Genomic DNA, 24,454 nt, shown 5'->3' on the forward strand with positions numbered 1-24,454 from the left:
AAGGGACGAAAATTAGGCTTATTTTTAGCCTTAAAAGACCTATCCTGAGGAAGGGCGTGGCCCTTTCCCCCAGTGATGTCTGAGATAATCTCTTTCAAGTCAGGACCAAACAGTGTTTTACCCTTGAAAGGGATGTTAAGCAATTTTGTGTTGGAAGACACATCCGCTGACCAAGACTTTAGCCAAAGCGCTCTGCGCGCCACAATAGCAAACCCTGAATTTTTCGCCGCTAATCTAGCTAATTGCAAAGCGGCATCTAAAATAAAAGAGTTAGCCAATTTAAGTGCTTGAACTCTGTCCATAACCTCCTCATACGAAGATTCTTTATTAAGCGACTTTTCTAGTTCTTCGAACCAGAAACACGCTGCTGTAGTGACAGGAACAATGCATGAAATTGGTTGTAGAAGGTAACCTTGCTGAACAAACATCTTTTTAAGCAAACCCTCTAATTTTTTATCCATAGGATCTTTGAAAGCACAACTATCTTCTATAGGGATAGTAGTGCGTTTGTTTAGAGTAGAAACCGCCCCCTCGACCTTGGGGACTGTCTGCCATAAGTCCTTTCTGGGGTCGACCATAGGAAATAATTTTTTAAATATAGGGGGAGGAACAAAAGGTATGCCAGGCCTTTCCCATTCCTTATTTACTATGTCCGCCACCCGCTTGGGTATAGGAAAAGCATCGGGGGGCACCGGGACCTCTAGGAACTTGTCCATCTTACATAATTTCTCTGGAATGACCAAATTGTCACAATCATCCAGAGTAGATAATACCTCCTTAAGCAGTGCGCGGAGATGTTCTAATTTAAATGTTACAACATCAGGTTCAGCTTGTTGAGAAATTTTTCCTGAATCTGAAATTTCTCCCTCAGACAAAACCTCCCTCCTGGCCCCTTCAGATTGGTGTGAGGGTATGTCAGAACAATTATCATCAGCGTCCTCTTGCTCTTCAGTGTTTAAAACAGAGCAATCGCGCTTTCTCTGATAAGTAGGCATTTTGGATAAAATGTTTGCAACAGAATTATCCATTACAGCCGTTAATTGTTGCATAGTAATAAGTATTGGCGCACTAGATGTACTAGGGGCCTCTTGTGTGGGCATAACTGGTGTAGACACAGAAGGGGATGATGCAGTACCATGCTTACTCCCCTCATTTGAGGAATCATCTTGGGCAACATCATTATCAGTGGCATCATTGTCCCTACTTTGTTTGGACACTATGTCACAATCATCACATATATTTAAATGGGGAGAAACCTTGGCTTTCAAACATATAGAACATCGTTTATCTGATGGTTCAGACATGTTAAACAGGCTTAAACTTGACAACAAAGCACAAAAAACGTTTTAAAATAAAACCGTTACTGTCAATTTAAATTTTAAACTGAACACACTTTATTACTGAATATGTGAAAAAGTATGAGGGAATTGTTCAAAATTCACCAAAATTTAACCACAGTGTCTTAAAGCCTTAAAAGTATTGCACACCAAATTTGAAAGCTTTAACCCTTAAAATAACGGAACCGGAGCCGTTTTTACATTTAACCCCTATACAGTCCCAGGTATCTGCTTTGCTGAGACCCAACCAAGCCCAGAGGGGAATACGATACCAAATGACGCCTTCAATAAGCTTTTTCAGTGGTTCTTAGCTCCTCACACATGCATCTGCATGCCTTGCTCTCCAAAAACAACTGCGCATTAGTGGCGCGAAAATGAGGCTCTGCCTATGACTAGAAAAGGCCCCCAGTGAAAAAGGTGTCCAATACAGTGCCTGACGTTTTTTTAAAACAATCCCCAAGATTATAAGAACTATTAAGAGTTATAATCTGCCAAATATGCTTAGAAAGTAATTGTTTTAGCCCAGAAAAATGTCTACCAGTCTTTTAAGCCCTTATGAAGCCCTTTATTCTTTTACTTAACTAAGAAAATGGCTTACCGGTTCCCATAGGGAAAATGACAGCCTTCCAGCATTACAAAGTCTTGTTAGAAATGTGGCCAGTCATACCTCAAGCAGCAAAGTCTGCCAACTGTTTCCCCCAACTGAAGTTACTTCATCTCAACAGTCCTGTGTGGAAACAGCCATCGATTTTAGTAACGTTTGCTAAAATCATCTTCCTCTTACAAACAGAAATCTTCATCTCTTTTCTGTTTCAGAGTAAATAGTACATACCAGCACTATTTTAAAATAACAAACACTTGATTGAAGGATAAAAACTACATTTAAACACCAAAAAACTCTTAACCATCTCCGTGGAGATGTTGCCTGTGCAACGGCAAAGAGAATGACTGGGGTAGGCGGAGCCTAGGAGGGATCATGTGACCAGCTTTGCTGGGCTCTTTGCCATTTCCTGTTGGGGAAGAGAATATCCCACAAGTAAGGATGACGCCGTGGACCGGACACACCTATGTTGGAGAAATTCATGGATATGATTGCTAGTATTAAATGGGTCACCTTTTAGTGGGATTATTTAAGTTTAACTGGAGCTTTTTGTATATATTTTCGATTTCTATAGGTTGAACTCGATGGACTTTGGTCTTTTTTCAACCTCATCTACTATGTTACTATGTTTAAAATTGTATGCTCTATCTGAACATGAATATAAATATTTAATGTTGACTAGACTGTCCTTTTAGACCTAGGTTACCCTACTCTAATCTCTTCTGCTGCTGACAAATAGGGACATATAAAGTATGGAAACAATGACAGTTTAAACATATAGAAATGTTATAGTTACTTTAATATTGCTTTATTTCATTTAGCCATTGCTTTTTCATGTTATCTGTCCCTAATTGTTCTCAACAGAAGATATTAGATAAGGGAACCCTTGGTTTTTAACATGGAGGTGCATATTACTTTGTAGAAAGAAACTTTAAACTTATTTCTTCAATATTTAAACAACTAATATAATTTTAAAAAGTACAACTGCATATTACTGTCTTTGCTTTGATTACTATATCTAGTATTTCATGTGCCTTTAATACACTGTAATGTGTGTGGCTAAGTGCTTATCAAGCTTTGTGCTGAACACATTTTATTAATGCACTGCAATGTTTGCATCTCACCGTTGGCAAGGTATCCATATCAGCAACTCACTATGAATGCACAGGAAAGTAAAAGCACAAACCCAAAAGAATTAAAATTTATTAATTGATGCAATAAGAGAATTCTTTATTTACAGTAGCATTATTTGACATCAAATAAGCAGATAGCATCAGCAAAGCAATATTAACTTGCATAAATGTATTTAATTTTCTTCTAAATAGATCTACCTTTGCATAAACTGCTCACACTAAGAGAAATACAAACATCAATGCAGGTGAAACAATGAAGGAAATCTATTACCAAAAAAAAAAAGAAAAAAGAAATCAAAGACCCGCAATACTGTAAGCTTTCTCCTGAAGAACCATAGTTTATATATTGCTTTATTTTACTCTTGTATTTGTCATGAAAATGCGCACACACACACACACGTACATACATACACACTTTTTAAATTCCACTTCATGATCAACTGTACAAAAAAAATTCACAACCAACAGGGAGAGGGAAAGAAGTTACGCATCATTCTAGAAAGCTGTCCATCATATCCAATTCAACCATGTTATGAGATGGAGTAACTTATCCAAAATTGTACACAATACACTATACAAATATAATACAGCAAACTGCTATGTAGGAATATACAAGACTTAAAAACAGATCTAAGGCATTATGCTAGTTTTTAGCATTTTGAGGTCCTTGCACATAGCTTTTTACCTGTAGTAATAAACTAAAAAGGTTTAGATTTTAGTCTCCAAAGAAACACCTGGGAGAAAAAAGCTAATTGATGCTTTGTCTGTACTACGATGACTAGCAAGAAATCTCTGCATTCTTCGGCACAGACAAGATATTAAGAAAGCCAGTTACAGCTAAACGTTGTGCAGACAATGCTTATGCTTTTAGGCAGCATACTACCTTACAAATTCTAGAAAATATGTTCTATTCACACCGACAATTAAATGGCTTTTGTTGTGTTTTGAAAACTGATTGTATATCTTTGGGTTTTGAGAAGTGGAGCTTTGCCATATTTTCAACATGGTAAGTCCATATCAACTTTTAAGATTTAAAATGTACATTATACAAACTATCAAAAACATTGTTTATTAGTCATTACCGGACACAGGCTACTGGTGAAAGGGCAGAGATTTACCAAGACGAATGCTACATTGCTTTCTAATTTCAGTTAAAGCAGCAGTAATCTTGCTCTACAATTATGTGCAATAGTTTTTTTTTTTTAAGATTAATAAAAGCTTGAAGTGTGTCAAAACTGTGACCCGAGAATATATGATAAACTGATCCAATATCCTTTAATCTGAACATTCCTTTTAGGTTAAGACCTAAGTATCTGTTACTTTTAAATTATTTTAATCTTAGATGGAACCTGGACACTGTAATTGGTCTGGTCTTTACACCCTGTTTAACGCTACACAATCTGTTGGCGCATTACAAATAACGATGACGACTCACATGATGTGATAGGTATGCACCTTCTGAGCACAGTGCTGCCCTCAATCGCCACTAGGTCAAACAATAAGGCTTATTACTGGCAGTCCACAGGTGACCCACCTGAGTGTTTCTGTAGCCCCAAGTGCACAAAACACAGGAGCTTATTTAATTAAAATTTTGACAGGTTGTTAAAAAAAGAAGAAGAAAAAAGTGCAGTTTTTTGTTTGTTTTAAATGTATTAAATTCCAACTTGTAGGTCTGCCAAAAAATTATAAATAAATGGCCTACTGCACAACATTTTGGACAGAACTGCTCAAGACTACACAATTCTTACAGATTAAAGAAAAAAAAAACCCATACATTTAGAATCTAATCTATAAAAAAACAAAAACTTGCTACAGCACACTTGAATATCAAATTATCCTCAGTCTGGCATTTATATTTTTGCTTTCCATACTAGTTATACCATGTTTATTAAGGTTTTTTTTTGTTTTAATAACAAAGTTTTTTTTTAAAGGTTTGCTCATATGGTTTAGGTACATTTAAAATGTCTTCTAAACGGTCATTTATCTACTAATTTGAAGAGTAAGAGAAACTGGTGCTTTAAGTGAGTGAAGAAAACATTTGTATAAATGTATAAATAATTATTTCACATTATGTGCCTTTCACATTTATTAGAAAGAGAAAAAGAAAAAAAAAAAGGTAAAAACACTGATCTTTTTGCTCTATACCACAAAAATCTACACTCCTGTGACATGTTGCATTTATCGGGTGTCAAATACTGATAACATAGCAAGAGGATCGGGCTTATTTTATACGCAGTGATCAATATGATCAGAATAGATTCACACATTCTAAAATGATTAATCAGCAAGCAACTAAAAAGAGGTTATAAATCATGCCTACCACAATAACTCACTTCCATTTAACAATTTCTCAACAAATTCAAGTGATTGTATATTTTGTTTTCAGCAACTACATACAAATGTTAGTAGAGACTGAAGACTACAACTAGTATATCATTGTGAATTACTTTAACGGGTTAAACAGAAAAATAAGAAAAAAAAGGTAACCAGTAAATCTAATTGTTACAATACAATGACCGTATTCTATTCTTTGCAAAGTGAGATGTGAAATGCTTTCTGCTTAATTATGCTATTATGCCAATGCAGTAAATACACTGTTTGCTTTTAAATGGTGGGTGTTTAGGATACCGAAGAATGGAGATGATGAATGCTCAAGGCCTAACCACTGGAAAGACTGTTCTAACAGAATAATAAATTATGGCATTTACTTTAAAATTCAAGAATAAATAAGGATTGTTTGCATTGTTTTAATAGAAATGACATACTTACAATACACAGTATATCGTAATAGGAGGTGTGTTAATCTTCTTCACCCGGATCAGGTGTGATGCCACAGATCAGATATTATAGTATACACCCACTTTAGAGGTAAATGAAGATGGAGACAAGCAGGCATTTATTGAACATGGGAAAAATACATTTATGAGGTTTTATCTGATGCAATATGGCAAATTCATCATGTATGTAATGTAAATGTCTTCTGTGTGCATGCTGAATTTAAAGTATCCTAATTTAAGAAATGGATTATTTAAATAAAACAATATACAAAAATCTTGGACAAGTGAATGTTTCTTGGTTGCCAATCAAATATCAAGAAAAAATGTACAAAAGGTTATGTCTACTTGTAATTCTCCATCTAAAAACTTGAGTTGACCATCTAAGAGTACTAAAAATGATCAAAAACATGGTTAAAATATAACAAATTTTAATTGCTTTATAGGAAATATACAGCCTACAAAATTGTACAAATACACAGGAAAATGCATAAACCATGCATGTATTAAGGGGAGGGAATTGAGTTAAATATAAACTCAATCTTCTTTGCTATTCTATGGTAGTTTACAGAGGCTAAGTATCAAAGGGAATTGAGTTTTACATTGATAAATAGCCTACATAAAAAAAACATTGAAAAGTATAGAGGTGAGTTAGTTACTTATATCTATTCTTTATTTCTTTTTCTTTTTTAAAGGAAAAAAAAAATACTGTGTGCGCAACATATTGTATGTATCCTTTGAAATATACATACTTGTATATTCATATTATTCAGTGAGATGAACAAAATATACTAATCAGAAGAATTAGGCATTAGCTATGGAAAAAAAAGCAGGCACACATATTTTTTTTACTTTTTCCAGTGGCATGTAACATTTAAAAACCAGTATATCTGCCAAGTAGAATTTTTCCAACCATGTAATTTATAATTATGTGGAAGATGATAAAAGCACAGGCCATATGGCCAATGACATACAATAATTCCAATAATATGAAGTTATGCTGATGAATACAATGCCACCATATGTGACATTCTATAATATTTGTTCTATGTTCAATGTGACAGTTAAAGGGATAGTAAACCCCAACATTTTCTTTTAGGATTCAGATAGAACATAGAATTTTAAACAACTTTCCAATTTACTTCTATTATCAAATTTGCTTTATTCTCTTGTTATCCTTTGCTGAAGGGACAGCATTGCACTACTGACAGGAAGCTGAAAATATCTATTTAGCCAATCACAGGAGACAAAGGTGTGCAGGCACTAATTAGCAGCAGCTCCCACTAGTGTATGATATGTGCATATTATTTTTTTTAACAAGGAATACTAAGAGAACAAAGCACATTTGAAAATAGAAGTGAATTTAAAAGCGTCTTAAAATGACCCGCTCAATCTGAATCATGCAAGTTTAATTTTGACTTTCCTATCTCTGTAAGTAAATTTGGGCAAAGCTGAACTTAATCTCAAATTCCAACAGTGCAATACTCAGACAGATGCCAGTTGGTGCTAAATTACTTCTGACTCAGTGAATATAACTGACATTCTAAGGGAGAGCATTAAAATAGAAGGGAAATCATTTAGAAACATTTAGGAACTGGGTGTTTCCATATAACAAATATTAAAAGCTACAAAAAAAGGTATGATTATTTCTACACTGCAGGGAACGTATAGATTTCTAAGTGGCATTACAAAGTTTAAGGGTTGACATACTAGTTCTATCCAAGAAACAGTGATCCAAAAAGCCACGAATAGCAAAAATTACCTATTTAATACTGAAGTACCTTTTTTGTTTTTGTTTTGACACCACATTTCATTTTTTTTTTACAAAACAAAAAGATTACAAATAAAACACATTTCTCAACTTAAATTATTGCTTGTTTATACAGAAGCTATTTTTTTAATGTACCATTAAAAAATATATATTTCCACCCTGTTACTTGAAAATAAACATGTAGTGAAACTGGCGGTAGTTTTAAATTGAAGTAAAATTTCCAGAATTACAAAGGAACGAAAAGAAAAAAAAAGTGGACAAATGAAGGCAGCCGTGATGAAATGATAACCTACTGGCCTAAAAGACTTTTGCTAATGTTGCAATAGATATTCATGCTAACTTTATCACATGGTATAGTAGGAGTTAACAAAAACCTGAATTCCTTGTTAACCCTTTGGATGCTACAGACAGCATCCAAGGTGTTTATGAAATTCTTTCCTTGTGCAGACTTCAATCTCTAATTGCTAATTTTACTTACAGCATAACTAATACACCTCAAACCATTTCGGGGTCAAATAATTTAGGTTTTAGAAGCAATTACTTTTAAAAACAATTTCACATTTATGTCTCCTTGCAATTGTTCCTTAATAGAAATAAAATAAAGTAAAAGTCTCAAAATCTGTCTATTTCTTCTATGGTAACATCTCTTAAATTTCTGACTGCATTTATTTATTTTGGCATTATTTAGACCAAGGGATACATTTAACTCTCACCAGTTTCTGTTTTATAATGAATTCCATTGATATTCCACCCACCAAAAAATTACAGGAGAAAAAAAAAAGTCATGTGGTAGCAGAAAGTATTTAGTGGGCTGATCACCCAAGGAAAAAATAAGCTATAGACCAGTGTCATCAACTTAAGAGAAAAAAAAATAAAAATAAAGAGCATTGTTTTCTTTAAATACATACATTAAATACATTCATTTCAGATAGTTCAGTGAAATATGCCTGTCCGTAATGACTCTGCAGAAGGTATCTAAGTTGCACTAAGGTGAATGCAGCGACCAGACTGGCCGTCTATGTTCTGGCTCCGGACTGACACGTGGGGGGGCTGCACCTTGGACAACAACGGCTTCAGTTCACAACTGGGAGGCAGACTAGGCTTGCAGTGCTGTGCTAGCCATTCCAGCAAATTGTGCTGGCTGACAGGCCAGTCTCTAAAGAACACTACAACGTGATGCAGCTCCTCAGCCTGGTAGGTTTCCATCTGGTGTACACAGCCAGCAGAAGAAGAAAAGCATCCCAAAATATTTAGGGTCAGCAATATTTCTGTTGACAAAAAAAAAAGAGGTTTCTTTTAAATAACTGTACAGAACAAAAGATTAGAACACTACATTATACATAACAAATAGATTTAAAACTATACTCCAATATACCATATTTCTAGGTTATTTCTACCCTAAGGAAAAAAATAGTTGCCATGGATAAACGCCTCTATACATGGCACGGAATATTGTCTATTATATAGACATTTAAGTTATAGCTTTTAATGTTGCTGTAACACAGATCGCAATTACAGTTAGAAGACTATGTATCGACTATTAAAACATTAAAGAGCTAGGAAAGTCAAAATTAAACTTGCATGATTCAGATAGAGCATGTCCTTTATAGACATTTTTAAATGTGCTTTGTTATCTTGGTATCCCTTGTTGAAAAATAATACGCACATATTCTACACTAGTGGGAGCTGCTGCTAATTGGTGCCTGCACACTTGTCTTGAGATTGGCAGACTAGATGTGTTCATTGTGCTGCCAGTAGTGCAATGCTGTTCCTTCAAAGGATAACAAGAGAACAAAGCACATTTGGTACTGGAAGTAAACTGGAAAGTTGTTTAAAATTGTATGTTCTATCCAAATCATGAAAGAAAATGTTGGGGTTTCCTGTCCCTTTAATTTCACCCATTAAAAATGACAAACCCAACACACTTTGTTGATCTTTTGGCTCGTCTCACAAGGAAAACAATGGTGTGTTTCTTTTTTTATATATTTTAAACTTAAATAAAATAAAGGCTTTTTAGAAAACTTGTATCATTGTAGGTTTAACATAAAAATAAAAAACATAATTTATGTAAGAACTTACCTGATAAATTCATTTCTTTCATATTAGCAAGAGTCCATGAGCGAGTGACGTATGGATATACATTCCTACCAGGAGGGGCAAAGTTTCCCAAACCTTAAAATGCCTATAAATACACCCCTCACCACACCCACAATTCAGTTTAACGAATAGCCAAGAAGTGGGGTGATAAAAAAGTGCGAAAGCATATAAAATAAGGAATTGGAATAATTGTGCTTTATACAAAAAAATCATAACCACCACAAAAAGGGTGGGCCTCATGGACTCTTGCTAATATGAAAGAAATGAATTTATCAGGTAAGTTCTTACATAAATTATGTTTTCTTTCATGTAATTAGCAAGAGTCCATGAGCTAGTGACGTATGGGATAATTATTACCCAAGATGTGGATCTTTCCACACAAGAGTCACTAGAGAGGGAGGGATAAAATAAAGACAGCCAATTCCTGCTGAAAATAATCCACACCCAAAATAAAGTTTAATAAAAAACATAAGCAGAAGATTCAGACTGAAACCGCTGCCTGAAGTACTTTTCTACCAAAAATTGCTTCAGAAGAAGAAAATACATCAAAAAGGTAGAATAGAAAAAGTATGCAAAGAGGACCAAGTTGCTGCTTTGCAAATCTGATCAACCGAAGCTTCATTCCTAAACGCCCAGGAAGTAGAAACTGACCTGGTAGAATGAGCTGTAATCCTCTGAGGCGGAGTTTTACCCGACTCAACATAGGCAAGATGAATTAAAGATTTCAACCAAGATGCCAAAGAAATGGCAGAAGCTTTCTGGCCTTTTCTAGAACCGGAAAAGATAACAAATAGACTAGAAGTCTTTCGGAAAGACTTAGTAGCTTCAACATAATATTTCAAAGCTCTAACAACATGCAAAGAATGCAATGCTTTCTCCTTAGAATTCTTAAGATTAGGACATAATGAAGGAACCACAATTTCTCTACTAATGTTGTTGGAAATCACAACTTTAGGTAAAAATTCAAAAGAAGTTTGCAACACCGCCTTATCCTGATGAAAAATCAGAAAAGGAGACTCACAAGAAAAGAGCAGATAATTCAGAAACTCTTCTGGCAGAAGAGATGGCCAAAAGGAACAAAACTTCCCAAGAAAGTAATTTAATGACCAATGAATGCATAGGTTCAAAGGGAGGAGCTTGAAGAGCTCCCAGAACCAAAATCAAACTCCAAGGAGGAGAAATTGACTTAATGACAGGTTTTATACGAACCAAAGCTTGTACAAAACAATGAATATCAGGAAGAATAGCAATCTTTCTGTGAAAAAGAACAGAAAGAGCAGAGATTTGTCCTTTCAAGGAACTTGCAGACAAACCCTTATCTAAACCATCCTGAAGAAACTGAAAAAAATTCTCGGCATTCTAAAAGAATGCCAAGAAAAATGATGAGAAAGACACCAAAAAATATAAGTCTTCCAGACTCTATAATATATCTCTCTAGATACAGATTTACGAGCCTGTAACATAGTATTAATCACAGAGTCAGAGAAATCTCTTTGACCAAGAATCAAGCATTCAATCTCCATACCTATAAATTTAAGGATTTCAGATCCTGATGGAAAAAAGGACCTTGCGACAGAAAGTCTGGTCTAACGGAAGAGTCCATGGTTGGCAAGAGGCCATCCGGACAAGATCCGCATACCAAACCTGTGAGGCCATGCCGGAGCTACCAGCAGAACAAACGAGCATTCCTTCAGTATCTTGGAGATTACTCTTGGAAGAAGAACTAGAGGCGGAAAGATATAGGCAGGATGATACTTCCAAGGAAGTGAAAATGCATCCACTGCCTCCGCCTGAGGATCCCGGGATCTGGACAGATATCTGGGAAGTTTCTTGTTTAGATGAGACGCCATTAGATCTTTTTCTGGAAGTTCCCACATTTGAACAATCTGAAGAAATACCTCTGGGTGAAGAGACCATTCGCCCGGATGGAACATTTGGCGGCTGAGATAATCCGCTTCCCAATTGTCTACACCTGGGATATAAACCGCAGAGATTAGACAGGAGCTGGATTCCGCCCAAACCAAAAAAATTCGAGATACTTCTTTCATAGCCAGAGGACTGTGAGTCCCTCCTTGATGATTGATGTATGCCACAGTTGTGACATTGTCTGTCTGAAAACAAATGAACGATTCTCTCTACAGAAGAGGCCAAAACTGAAGAGCTCTGAAAATTGCACGGAGTTCCAAAATATTGATCGGTAATCTCACCTCCTGAGATTCCCAAACTCCTTGTGCCGTCAGAGATCCCCACACAGCTCCCCAACCTGTGAGACTTGTATCTGTTGAAATTACAGTCCAGGTCGGAAGCACAAAAAGAAGCCCCCTAAATTAAACGATGGTCATCTGTCCACCACGTTAGAGAGTGTCGAACAATCGGTTTTTAAAGATATAAATTGAGATATCTTTGTGTAATCCTTGCACCATTGATTCAGCATACAGAGCTGAAGAGGTCGCATGTGAAAACGAGCAAAGGGGATCGCGTCCGATGCAGCAGTCATAAGACCTAGAATTTCCATGCATAAGGTTACCGAAGGGAATGATTGTGACTGAAGGTTTCGACAAGCTGAAATCAATTTTAGACGTCTTTTGTCTGTTAAAGACAGAGTCATGGACACTGAATCTATCTGGAAACCCAGAAAGGTTACCCTTGACTGAGGAATCAATGAACTTTTTGGTAAATTGATCCTCCAACCATGATCTTGAAGAAACAACACAAATCGATTCGCATGAAATTCTTCGAATGAGAAGACTGAGCAAATACCAAGATAATCGTCCAAATAAGGAAATACCAAAACCCCGTTCTCTGAATACAGAAAGAAGGGCACCGAGAATCTTTGAAAAAAATTCTTGGAACTGAGGCTAGGCCAAACGGTAGAGCCACAAAACTGGTAATGCTTGTCTAAAAAGAGAATCTCAGACACTAAAAATGATCTGGATGAATCGGAATATGCAGATACACATCCTGTAAATCTATTGTAGACATATAATGCCCTTACTAAACAAAAGGCAGAATAGTCCTACAGTAACCATCTTGAATGTTGGTATCCTTACATAACGATTCAATATTGATAGATCCGGAACTGGTCTGAAGGAATTGACCTTCTTTGGTACAATGAAGAGATAAAATAAAACCCTAGTCCCTGTTCCAGAACTGGAACTGGCATAATTACTCCAGCCAACTCTAGATCTGAAACACATTTCAGAAATGCTGAGCCTTGCTGTGTTAACTGGGACACGGGAAAGAAAAAAATCTCTTAGCAGGAGGCCTTAACTTGAAGCCAATTCTGTACCTTTCTGAAACAATGTTCTGAAACCAGAGATTGAGAACGGAATTGATCCAAATTCCTTTGAAGAAAACGTAATCTGCCCCATACCAGCTGAACTGGAAAAAAGGGCCGCACCTTCATGGGTACTTAGGAGCTGACTATAGGTTTCTATAAGGCTTGGATATATTCCAAACTGGAAAAAGTTTCCAAACTGATACCGCTCCTGAGGATGAAGGATCAGGCTTTTGTTCCTTATTATGAAAAAAAGAACGAAAAAATGATTATTACCCTGAACAGAAAGGGAAAACAAAGTTGACTTAGAAGACATATCAGCATTCCAAGTTTAATCCATAAAGCTTTTCTAGCTAAAATAGCTAGAGACATATACCTGACATCAACACTAATGATATCAAAAGATGGTATCACCAATAAAATTATTAGCATGTTATAGAATAATAATAATGCTATAAAATTATGATGTTACTTGTTGTGCTAAAACTTCTAACCAAAAAGTTGAAGCTGCAGCAACATCCGGTAAAAATATAGCAGGTCTAAGAAGATTACCTGAACATAAGTAAACTTTTCTTAGAAAGGATTCAATTTTCTTATCTAAAGGATCCTTAAATTTAGTACTATCTGCCGTAGAAATAGTAGTACATTTTAGCAGGAATAGAGACAGCCCCAAACCTTAGGGATTTTGTCCCAAAAAACTCTAATCTGTCAGATGGCACAGGATATAACTGCTTAAAACGTTTAGAAGGAGTAAAAGAATTACCCAAATTATTCCATTCCCTGGAAATTACTTCAGAAAAAACATCAGGGAGATTAAACACTTCTGGAATAACTACAGGAGATTTAAAAACCCTATTTAAACGTTTGGATTCAGTATCAAGAGGACCAGAATCCTCTATATCTAAAGCAATTAATACTTCTTTAAAATAAAGAACGAATAAATTCCATCTTGAACAAATACAAAGATTTATCAGCATCAACCTCTGAACCAGAAGAACCATTATCAGTATCAGAATGATGATGTTCATTTAAAAATTCATCTGAAAAAAGAGAAGTTTTAAAGGACTTTTATGTAAACTAGAAGGAGAAATAACAGACATAGCCTTCTAAATGGATTTAAAAAAATAAAATCTCTTATGTTTATCAGGAACACTCTGAAATTTAGATGTTGACGGAACAGCAACAGGTAATATAACAGTACTAAAGGAAATTTTATCTGCATTAATAAGTTTGTCATGACATGCAATACAAACAACAGCTGGAGAAACAGATACCAAAAATTTATAGCAGATACACTTAGCTTGGTAGCTCCAGCCCCGGCAGTGATTTTCCTAAAGTATCTTCTGACTCAGTTGCAACGTGGAACATCTTGCAATATGTAATAGAAAAAACAACATATAAAGCAAAATTGAACAAAATCCTTAAATGACAGTTTCAGGAATGGGAAAAAAATGCCAGTGAACAAGCTTCTAGCAACCAGAAGCAATAAATAATGAGACTTAAATAATGTGGAGACAAAAGCGACGCCCATATTTTTTTAGCGCCAAACAAGACGCCCACATTATTTGGCGCCTAAATGCTTTTGGCGCCAAAAATGACGCCACATCCGGAACGCAGACATTTTTGGCGCAAAATAACGTCAAAAAAATGACGCAACTTCCGGCGACACGTATGACGCCGGAAACGGAAAATAATTTTTGCGCCAAAAAAATCTGCGCCAAGAATGACGCAATAAAATGAAGCATTTTCAGCCCCCGCGAGCCTAACAGCCCACAGGGAAAAAAAAAGAGTCAAATTTTTGAAAGGTAAGAAAAAATGATTAATTCAAATGCATTATCCCAAATATGAAACAGATTGTCTGAAAAATAAGGAAAGTTGAACATTCTGAGTCAAGGCAAATAAATGTTTGAATACATATATTTAGAACTTTATAAACAAAGTGCCCAACCATAGCTTAGAGTGTCACAGAAAATAAGATTTACTTACCCCAGGACACTCATCTACATGTTTGTAGAAAGCCAAACCAGTACTGAAACGAGAATCAGCAGAGGTAATGGTATATATAAGAGTATATCGTCGATCTGAAAAGGGAGGTAAGAGATGAATCTCTACGACCGATAACAGAGAACCTATGAAATAGACCCCGTAGAAGGAGATCACTGCATTCAAATAGGCAATACTCTCCTCACATCCCTCTGACATTCACTGCACGCTGAGAGGAAAACCGGGCTCCAACTTGCTGCGGAGCGCATATCAACGTAGAATCTAGCACAAACTTACTTCACCACCTCCATCGGAGGCAAAGTTTGTAAAACTGAATTGTGGGTGTGGTGAGGGGTGTATTTATAGGCATTTTAAGGTTTGGGAAACTTTGCCCCTCCTGGTAGGAATGTATATCCATACGTCACTAGCTCATGGACTCTTGCTAATTACATGAAAGAAAGTTACCCACACAAAGTCTCTCACTTTTTACAACAGACCCAGCATTTTTAGAAAATAACTTTATATTTTTTGTGTCTTTTTCTATCGTGCACATAGTAAATAGTAGCATGAGTCATTATTTCCTTAATATTTTAAACATACATTTTATTGTTCCTCATTTAGCATTAGGTCCCCCCTCCAAAACACCATTTTATACTTAAATATTCTCTTCTGGCTTTTAATTGAACGATATACTATTTTTGTAATTATGCACATCTAGCAAATTATGCAGAAAAAGTAGGAATAAATGACCTGACCATACAAATACTGCATACATTTCAAATGACACAAAATGGCTTCCCAGAGGGGTGACAGTTTATGCAAGCTCCAATCTCTGTGCAAACTCACACAGCATTGCAAAAATTATTATAAACAAAAAATCGTCATCCTATATAGAAATTCACAAAATATGACCCATTTTTACATCTCTTAGTTGTCCTCTTATTTAAATTGTGTTTTATTAGTTCAGACACAACAAAATGAGGTTACTGCTAGGTTATCTGTCTTACTACGGCCAACGCTTTATAGCTATAAGAACATAACTCCTTATTTGAATCATGAAACCTCACTCTTTCAAAATGTTAGGGCCTTAAGATATATTATTTTGGTCAGGCCGTAATAAAGGCCTCATAAAAAACACCAGAACCCCCATAGTAGAACCCAAGTCAGTGTTATGAAAATCAGCTGGCAGCAGGCTGACCCATTAATTTCAAAGAGCAGCATTGTTGCTTTCAAATAAGGGGCCTAAAGTTTATGTATTGTGGGGGGCAACACAGGGGGAATACCCCCAACCCCCTGATGTTCCATATGCTTATGGTTCTGACAGGCAAGGGCATGTGACAGTCCTTTAAAAAGAATAGTGCATATTGTGGGGTGCAAGGGTCCCTTTAACAGCTTAGAGGACTATAAAGGTACCAGGTATACAGGTGCTATTTCTACAGCAATCACCTGCTATTTAAGGGGACGTGGAACCACTCATTTTATATTGAGCAATCCCCTCATTCATGTCAAGGGAATTATGTTTATGTGCCTTGCATGCTGCCCCTAGGAGATAGTAGGTGATTGCCAAAGGTGCCCTAATAGTAGGGGTATGAGACCGCACACTGGAAAGAGGGGGTTCCTTTGAGACCGCAGAGCACTGCTGGTCTGGAGTGGGATCTTCCACTAATCCAATCAGCAGTGCTAGTTACAAGATGAGGCGCTAGTATTACAATTATAATGAACTAGAGAATATAATTGTTAGACTATTATGGCCCTTAAATGCATAAAAACTAAAGTAAAGCTTTTTTTTTTTTTTAAACCGTTCTCACTGGATGATGGGGAAAATTCCCACAGCTCTACAGGTAAAAAGCTAGATGCCTCACACATATAAAAATCTTTTTATTTTTAAAAAAAAAAAAAAAAAAAAAAAAAAAAAAGCGCTCCTGCAATGATCTAAACAAAGAACAAGGGGATATGGGAACGCGCTGTAAAAAACAGCATATGAGAGGTAAAGAACTAAATAAGGAATGTGGATTACACAAGAGTATAATAAAAAAGTTTATAATTGTATTACAATAAGCGATGCCGGCATCTGATACAAAGTAAAATAGTACAATTAAAATAGGATAAGAATCAACATAAATTGTAAAACATCAGTGTGTAGTGTTGTAGGTAACTAAAAAATAGTAATAATATGTTGCAAAATAACACAATGTTAAAATTGAAACAGAGTCAATGTTACCGTCCTTTCACAATCAGGCCAGTGATTAGAGTGTCTGATCCAGCTGTTTATATGAATGCAGGTATAACTTGGATGATTCCCTCTGCGTTGTTTATAAAACAGCGAAAAGCTTGCAGAATCTTCTGGCTTGTATCCAATGACAGAGTTAAATTTCAAAGACACATTCACAGCCGTATTTGCGGGATGTCCCGTGCTGTGGGCCGGTTCCGGTCAGGAGGTCAAAGTGCAGGAGTAATGATAAGCAACGACAGACTTCGGGCTCCATGTACTAAGCAGTCAGCGAGCTACCCGCAACAAATCTCGCGTCAAAACTCGCAAACTGATATGTACAAAGTCGTCAACTATGTTCAAACTCGCATCTTTAAAATTGCGAGCGTACTTATCCGCCAAACCTCGCTACCTCTCCATTTTTCACTGTAATTAGACACATTTGACCACCAACTCGCCAAAAACGAATGTACTAAAAAATCTATTTGTCCGCTCGCTACAATTTCCGCTCCCACCTCGTTATTTTTGCCTCGCCTTTTAGGTGGCGGGCAAGGTACAAAACAATAGGAAAGTCAATCTAGACGCCAGTCTAGACATATATAAAAAGCAGTAATATCAGCATTGTACAGCATAACTGGCGTCTAATTTGTCTCTCATTTCCATGTACATAAATTGCGCCAAATTTGTCGACTGTAATTAAAGAGTAATCTATATTTTAAATTTGTATTGTATAGTTGTCAATCTTTATAATTATTTTTATATTAATATTTATATATTATCAGATCCAGATGAAGCCATATCCAAATTGTAAATAAATATTACAAAAATAACGCTCTGTTATCACTCTTCAAAAAATTTTGAACAATAATAAAGTTGTTTAGATAAGTTGAACTTTTATAGGAGCAAAATTCTATTCCCGCGACTACTATGATGTTCGTGACACCTTGCATGTCACGTGTTAATAATTGGCCAGACAATTCAACTGAAAGTTAAGTACATCAGCTTAGTCGCGGCGAGCGAGGCGTCAAATTTATCAATAATCCGCCACTGCTCGCGGCGGGCTAGACTTGTCTATTTATTGGGGGATTATTAGTACATAGTGACAGCGGACACCATTTCGCCCGCGGCGAGTACCGGCGAGTTTATCCGCGTCTAAAATGACGGATGAATTGATGGCTTAGTACATGGCTTAGTACATGGAGCCCTTCGTTTCTTTGAAATTAAAATGAATCAGACTGCTTTTAACAAATGTGGGTCATGGGTGGGAATTACGCATATAGAGTCAATTCATATATTAAAGAGGCTCAATGCACCACACCTACCGCATATGTAAGTCAAGCAGTTGTATTGCAAGTAAAGTTTTTAACAGCGTCCATATTATTCAGATTCCAGTGCTGGACTTAATTTCACAAGTTATGAACAAATTTCTACGCGTTTCAGCCTAGTCAGGCCTGAAATTTGCTCATAACTTGTGAAATTAAGTAGTAGGTAAGGTGGTTGAGACCAACTCTAATGCACAGAGTTGTTTTTTTCTTGGAAATACCATCATACCCATGATCTACTTTCTTCTGTCCAGTACTGGAATCTGAATAATATGGACGCTGTTAAAAACGTTACTTGCAATACAACTGCTTGACTTACATATGCGGTAGGTGTGGTGCATTGAGCCTCTCTAATATATGAATTGACTCTATATGCGTAATTCCCACCCATGACCCACATTTGTTAAAAGCAGTCTGATTCATTTTAACTTCAAAGAAACTAAGTCTGTCGTTGCCTACCATTACTCCTGCACTTTGACCTCCTGACCGGAACCGGCCCACAGCACCGGACATCCCGCAAATACAGCTGTGAATGTGTCTTTGAAATTTAACTCACAGTCATTGGATACAAGCCAGAAGATTCTGCAAGCTTTTCGCTGTTTTACAAACAACGCAGAGGGAATCATCCAAGTTATACCTGCATTCATATAAACAGCTGGATAAGACACTCTAATCACTGGCCTGATTGTGAAAGGACGGTAACATTGACTCTGTTTCAATTTTAACATTGTGTTATTTTGCAACATATTATTACTATTTTTTAGTTACCTACAACACTACACACTGATGTTTTACAATTTATGTTGATTCTTATCCTATTTTAATTGTACTATTTTACTTTGTATCAGATGCCGGCATCGCTTATTGTAATACAATTATAAACTTTTTTATTATACTCTTGTATAATCCACATTCCTTATTTAGTTCTTTACCTCTCATATGCTGTTTTTTACAGCGCGTTCCCATATCCCCATGTTCTTTGTCTATTTTGGTTTGATGTTAGGAGGTGCACTTACCTTTTGGGAATAGCATTTGAGATTTGAGCGTTGTATCTTATACCTACCCTGTTGTTTTGACTGATCTAAACAACAACTACATAGCATTCAGCAGAGACAGGTACATTTTACCATACTTAACTGGATACTATACAATATAAGATCAAATGTTTAAGTATATGTGTAAACTTTGCAATGTGTTCATTATTTATTTTGTCCCCTATTCCTGTGATTTAAAGGGACACTAAAAACCCAATTCCAATAAAATTATATTGTCTTGCTATAGATTAACATATCAGTCAAACAAAAATTACAATTTTTTTCTGCAATTATTGATCAATAGCAAAACTCCACCCAACATTTGAAGGAGCCAATCGGAGCTTTAGTTCTCAGACAACAAAGCTAACCGTGATCAAAGTCAGTACTGAGCGCATTGTTTTGCAGTTGTTACCAGTTAAAGCCAATTAGGGACATATATGTAGCAGGGTCGCCTTGAGAAGACAACAGGGTTCAGTTCAAGTTCTGTGAATTAGAAATTGCTCAATTTTATGGGCTAAATTACATGAAAATGGGGCAAAATAAATAATAAAAATATACTGCAAAGTTGTTTTATTACGCATAACAAAATAATTTATATACAAATCAAGGTGAAAACGGCCATGTTTTAACTTAATTTCTCTCTTATCTTTCTTTCCAGGGGAAAAGAAATTAGGAGGAGATATAAAACAGACAAAGGAAACAAGGCTCAGGGAGCTTAGGAGTGTGCACATGACTAACACTCTAAGGTAGCAATGTTTGCAACAACGTATAAAACTGCTACAAACATTGCTGCCATAGTTCTAAAGACACGTGCATGCTCCTGAGCCTAACTAGGTTTTCTCTTTAACAAAAGGATACCAAAAGAACAAAGCAAATGTGATAATATAAATATGTTTTAACATTACATGCTCTTATGCTCTATTTAAAGCATAAAAACATAATTTATGTAAGAACTTACCTGATAAATTCATTTCTTTCATATTAGCAAGAGTCCATGAGCTAGTGACGTATGGGATATACATTCCTACCAGGAGGGGCAAAGTTTCCCAAACCTCAAAATGCCTATAAATACACCCCTCACCACACCCACAAATCAGTTTAACGAATAGCCAAGAAGTGGGGTGATAAGAAAAAAGTGCGAAAGCATAAAAAACAAGGAATTGGAATAATTGTGCTTTATACAAAAAAATCATAACCACCACAAAAAAGGGTGGGCCTCATGGACTCTTGCTAATATGAAAGAAATGAATTTATCAGTTAAGTTCTTACATAAATTATGTTTTCTTTCATGTAATTAGCAAGAGTCCATGAGCTAGTGACGTATGGGATAATGACTACCCAAGATGTGGATCTTCCACGCAAGAGTCACTAGAGAGGGAGGGATAAAATAAAGACAGCTAATTCCGCTGAAAAATAATCCACACCCAAAATAAAGTTTTAAATCTTATAATGAAGAAAACTGAAATTATAAGCAGAAGAATCAAACTGAAACAGCTGCCTGAAGTATTTTTCTACCAAAAACTGCTTCAGAAGAAGAATACACATCAAAATGGTAGAATTTAGTAAAAGTATGCAAAGAAGACCAAGTTACTGCTTTGCAAATCTGATCAATCGAAGCTTCATTCCTAAACGCCCAGGAAGTAGAAACTGACCTAGTAGAATGAGCTGTAATCCTTTGAGGCGGAGATTTACCCGACTCGACATAAGCATGATGAATTAAAGATTTCAACCAAGATGCCAAAGAAAAGGCAGAGGCCTTCTGACCTTTCCTAGAACCGGAAAAGATAACAAATAGACTAGAAGTCTTTCGAAAATTCTTAGTAGCTTCAACATAATATTTCAAAGCTCTAACTACATCCAAAGAATGCAATGATCTCTCCTTAGAATTCTTAGGATTAGGACATAATGAAGGAACCACAATTTCTCTACTAATGTTGTTAGAATTCACAACCTTAGGTAAAAATTTAAAAGAAGTTTGCAACACCGCCTTATCCTGATGAAAAATCAGAAAAGGAGACTTACAAGAAAGAGCAGATAATTCAGAAACTCTTCTAACAGAAGAGATGACCAAAAAAAAAAAAACTTTCCAAGAAAGTAATTTAATGTCCAGAGAATGCATAGGTTCAAACGGAGGAGCTTGAAGAGCCCCCAGAACCAAATTCAAACTCCAAGGAGGAGAAATTGACTTAATAACAGGTTTTATACGAACCAAAGCTTGTACAAAACAATGAATATCAGGAAGACTAGCAATCCTTCTGTGAAAAAGAACAGAAAGAGCAGAGATTTGTCCTTTCAAGGAACTTGCAGACAACCTTTATCCAAACCATCCTGAAGAAACTGTAAAATTCTCGGAATTCCAAAAGAATGCCAGGAAAAATGATGAGAAAGACACCAAGAAATGTAAGTCTTCCAGACTCGATAATAAATCTTCCTAGATACAGATCTACGAGCCTGTAACATAGTATTAATCACAGAGTCAGAGAAACCTCTTTGACTAAGAATCAAGCGTTTAATCTCCATACCTTTAAATTTAAGGATTTGAGATCCTGATGGTAAAAAAGGACCTTGTGACAGAAGGTCTGGTCTTAACGGAAGAGTCCACGGTTGGCAAGAAGCCATGCGGACAAGATCCGCATACCAAAACCTGTGAGGCCATGCTGGAGCCACCAGCAGAAAAAATGAGCATTCCTTCAGAATCTTGGAGATTACTCTTGGAAAAAGAACTAGAGGCGGAAAGATATAGGCAGGATGATACTTCCAAGGAAGTGACAATGCATTCACTGCTTCCGCCTGAGGATCCCTGGATCTGGACAGATACCTGGGAAGTTTCTTGTCTAGATGAGAAGCCATCAGATCTATTTCTGGAAGTCCCCACATTTGAACAATCTGAAGAAACACCTCTGGGTGAAGAGACCACTCGCCCGGATGTAACGTTTGGTGACTGAGATAATCCGCTTCCCAATTGTCTATACCTGGGATATGAACCGCAGAGATTAGACAGGAGCTGGATTCCGCCCATACCAGTATTCGAGATACTTCTTTCATAGCCCGAGGACTGTGAGTCCCTCCTTGATGATTGATATATGCCACAGTTGTGACATTGTCTATCTGAAAACAAATGAACGATTCTCTCTTTAGAAGAAGCCATGACTGAAGAGCACTGAAAATTGCACGGAGTTCCAAAATATTGATTGGTAATCTCACCTCCTGAGATTTCCCAAACCCCTTGTGCTGTCAGAAACCCCCATACAGCTCCCCAACCTGTCAGACTTGCATCTGTTAAGATCACAGTCCAGGTTGGAAGAAAAAAAAGAAGCCCCCTGAACTAAACGATGGTGGTCTGTGCCACGTCAGAGGGTGTCGAACAATCGGTTTTAAAGATATTAAATGAGATATCTTTGTATAATCCCGGCTGCACTGGTTCAGCATACAGAGCTGAAGAGGTCGCATGAGAAAATGAGCAAAGGGGAACACGTCCAATGCAGCAGTCATAAGAACCTAGAATTTCCATGCATAAGGCTACCGAAGGGAATGATTGAGAATGAAGGTTTCGATAAGCTGAAACCAATTTCAGACGTCTCTTGTCCAACAGAGACAGAGTCATGGACACTGAATCTATCCGGAAATCTAAAAAAAGGTTACGCTTGTCTGAGGAATCAACAAACTTTTTTGTAAATTGATCCTCCAACCATGTTCTTGAAGAAACAACACTCATAAAAAGCTGGAAAGGATCTTTCCATTGAAAATGAGCAAAGGGAATTGAATCCAATGCTGTTAAAACTTCTATGCATATATAGCAACTGAAGGAAATAATAGAGACTAAAGGTACCGACAGACGGAACCCAATACAAATTGTCCCTTGTCTGACAGAGACAAAGATAGTGACATAAACCATCTGGAAACCTAAAAAAAGGTGACCCTTGCGTGAGGAATCAAGAGCTTTTGAAAAAAGATCCTCTAACTATGTCCTGAAGAGCAAGTGAAACATATGAGATTCTGCATCCTCAGGAAATAATCTGAATGAAAACAGAAAAATGAAGAATATGCATTTATTGTATCTAAAGAAAACAAATAATGCTATCAATGACCACAAAAAGGCAGAATAGTTTGAATAAAACTCCAAAACCTAGTTCCTAGAAAAGGAACTGGAATAAAAATCCCTGAAGATTCCAGGTCTGAGCAGCGCTTGAACCCCATGGGTACCCAGCCATGCCTCAACAGTATCCAAAATATATAGGACAGAAACACACTGAAAGAAAGTGTTAGCCTTACTGAATAAAATCAAAGAAATTTGGACAAAATAAAACCAAATAAATTTCAAAGAAGTCTTAACCTGCCCCTTACCAGCCAAGCTGGAATACGGCACGTACATCGCAATATTAGGGAGCTAATTTTGAACCCCAATTATAAACATGTTACTTGGGAAAGAACTCAGGAATTCGTTCCTTAATAAAAACAACCAAACTAGTATAAGCTTAAAGTTTAGTCTTAGAACTCAATCTTGAAGCCCATAGTAACAGTTAAGAATTGAATCCAATTATAATTGATTATCTTAGAACAAAAGAAATATGGATTTTTTTTATTTTTTTTTTAAATCACAAAATTCTTCTAGCTAAAATAGCTAAAGACATAGATTAACCCTCATTTGCGAATATATTCAATAAAATGAAGACACAAATGAAATCATTAGCATGATAGTCCAGTTTAAAGGACCAGTCAAAACAGAGGACTTGCAAAATGCAAAACAACAAGACAAATGCAACAGCACCTAGTCTAGTAAATGTAGTCCCTTTAACAATGCTAAAATAAATCATAATCTGATACTTGATCTTAAAGTAAACAGAAAAAATAAAGCAATTGCAATATCACAGGACCCAGAAAAGTACCTGAAACTAAATAATTTTCCATAAATAAGA

At 36.3% G+C, this 24,454-nt stretch overlaps 1 protein-coding gene across 6 annotated transcripts in view; it reads right to left on the reverse strand.

Annotated features, from left to right (window-relative positions):
- Nucleotides 1–3,123: 3,123 nt before the first annotated feature.
- NCOA2 (nuclear receptor coactivator 2) overlaps nucleotides 3,124–24,454 on the reverse strand; it is an 884,149-nt gene continuing 862,818 nt past the window's right edge. For all 6 annotated transcript variants that reach the window (XM_053715109.1, XM_053715110.1, XM_053715111.1 and 3 more), the window contains one exon: nucleotides 3,124–8,884. In XM_053715109.1, coding sequence (XP_053571084.1) covers nucleotides 8,873–8,884 — 12 coding nt within the window. In that variant the 3' untranslated portion in view covers nucleotides 3,124–8,872. The remainder of the gene's footprint in view (nucleotides 8,885–24,454) is intronic.

This window comes from Bombina bombina, chromosome 5 (assembly GCF_027579735.1).
Source record: "Bombina bombina isolate aBomBom1 chromosome 5, aBomBom1.pri, whole genome shotgun sequence".
Lineage (NCBI taxonomy): Eukaryota > Metazoa > Chordata > Amphibia > Anura > Bombinatoridae > Bombina > Bombina bombina.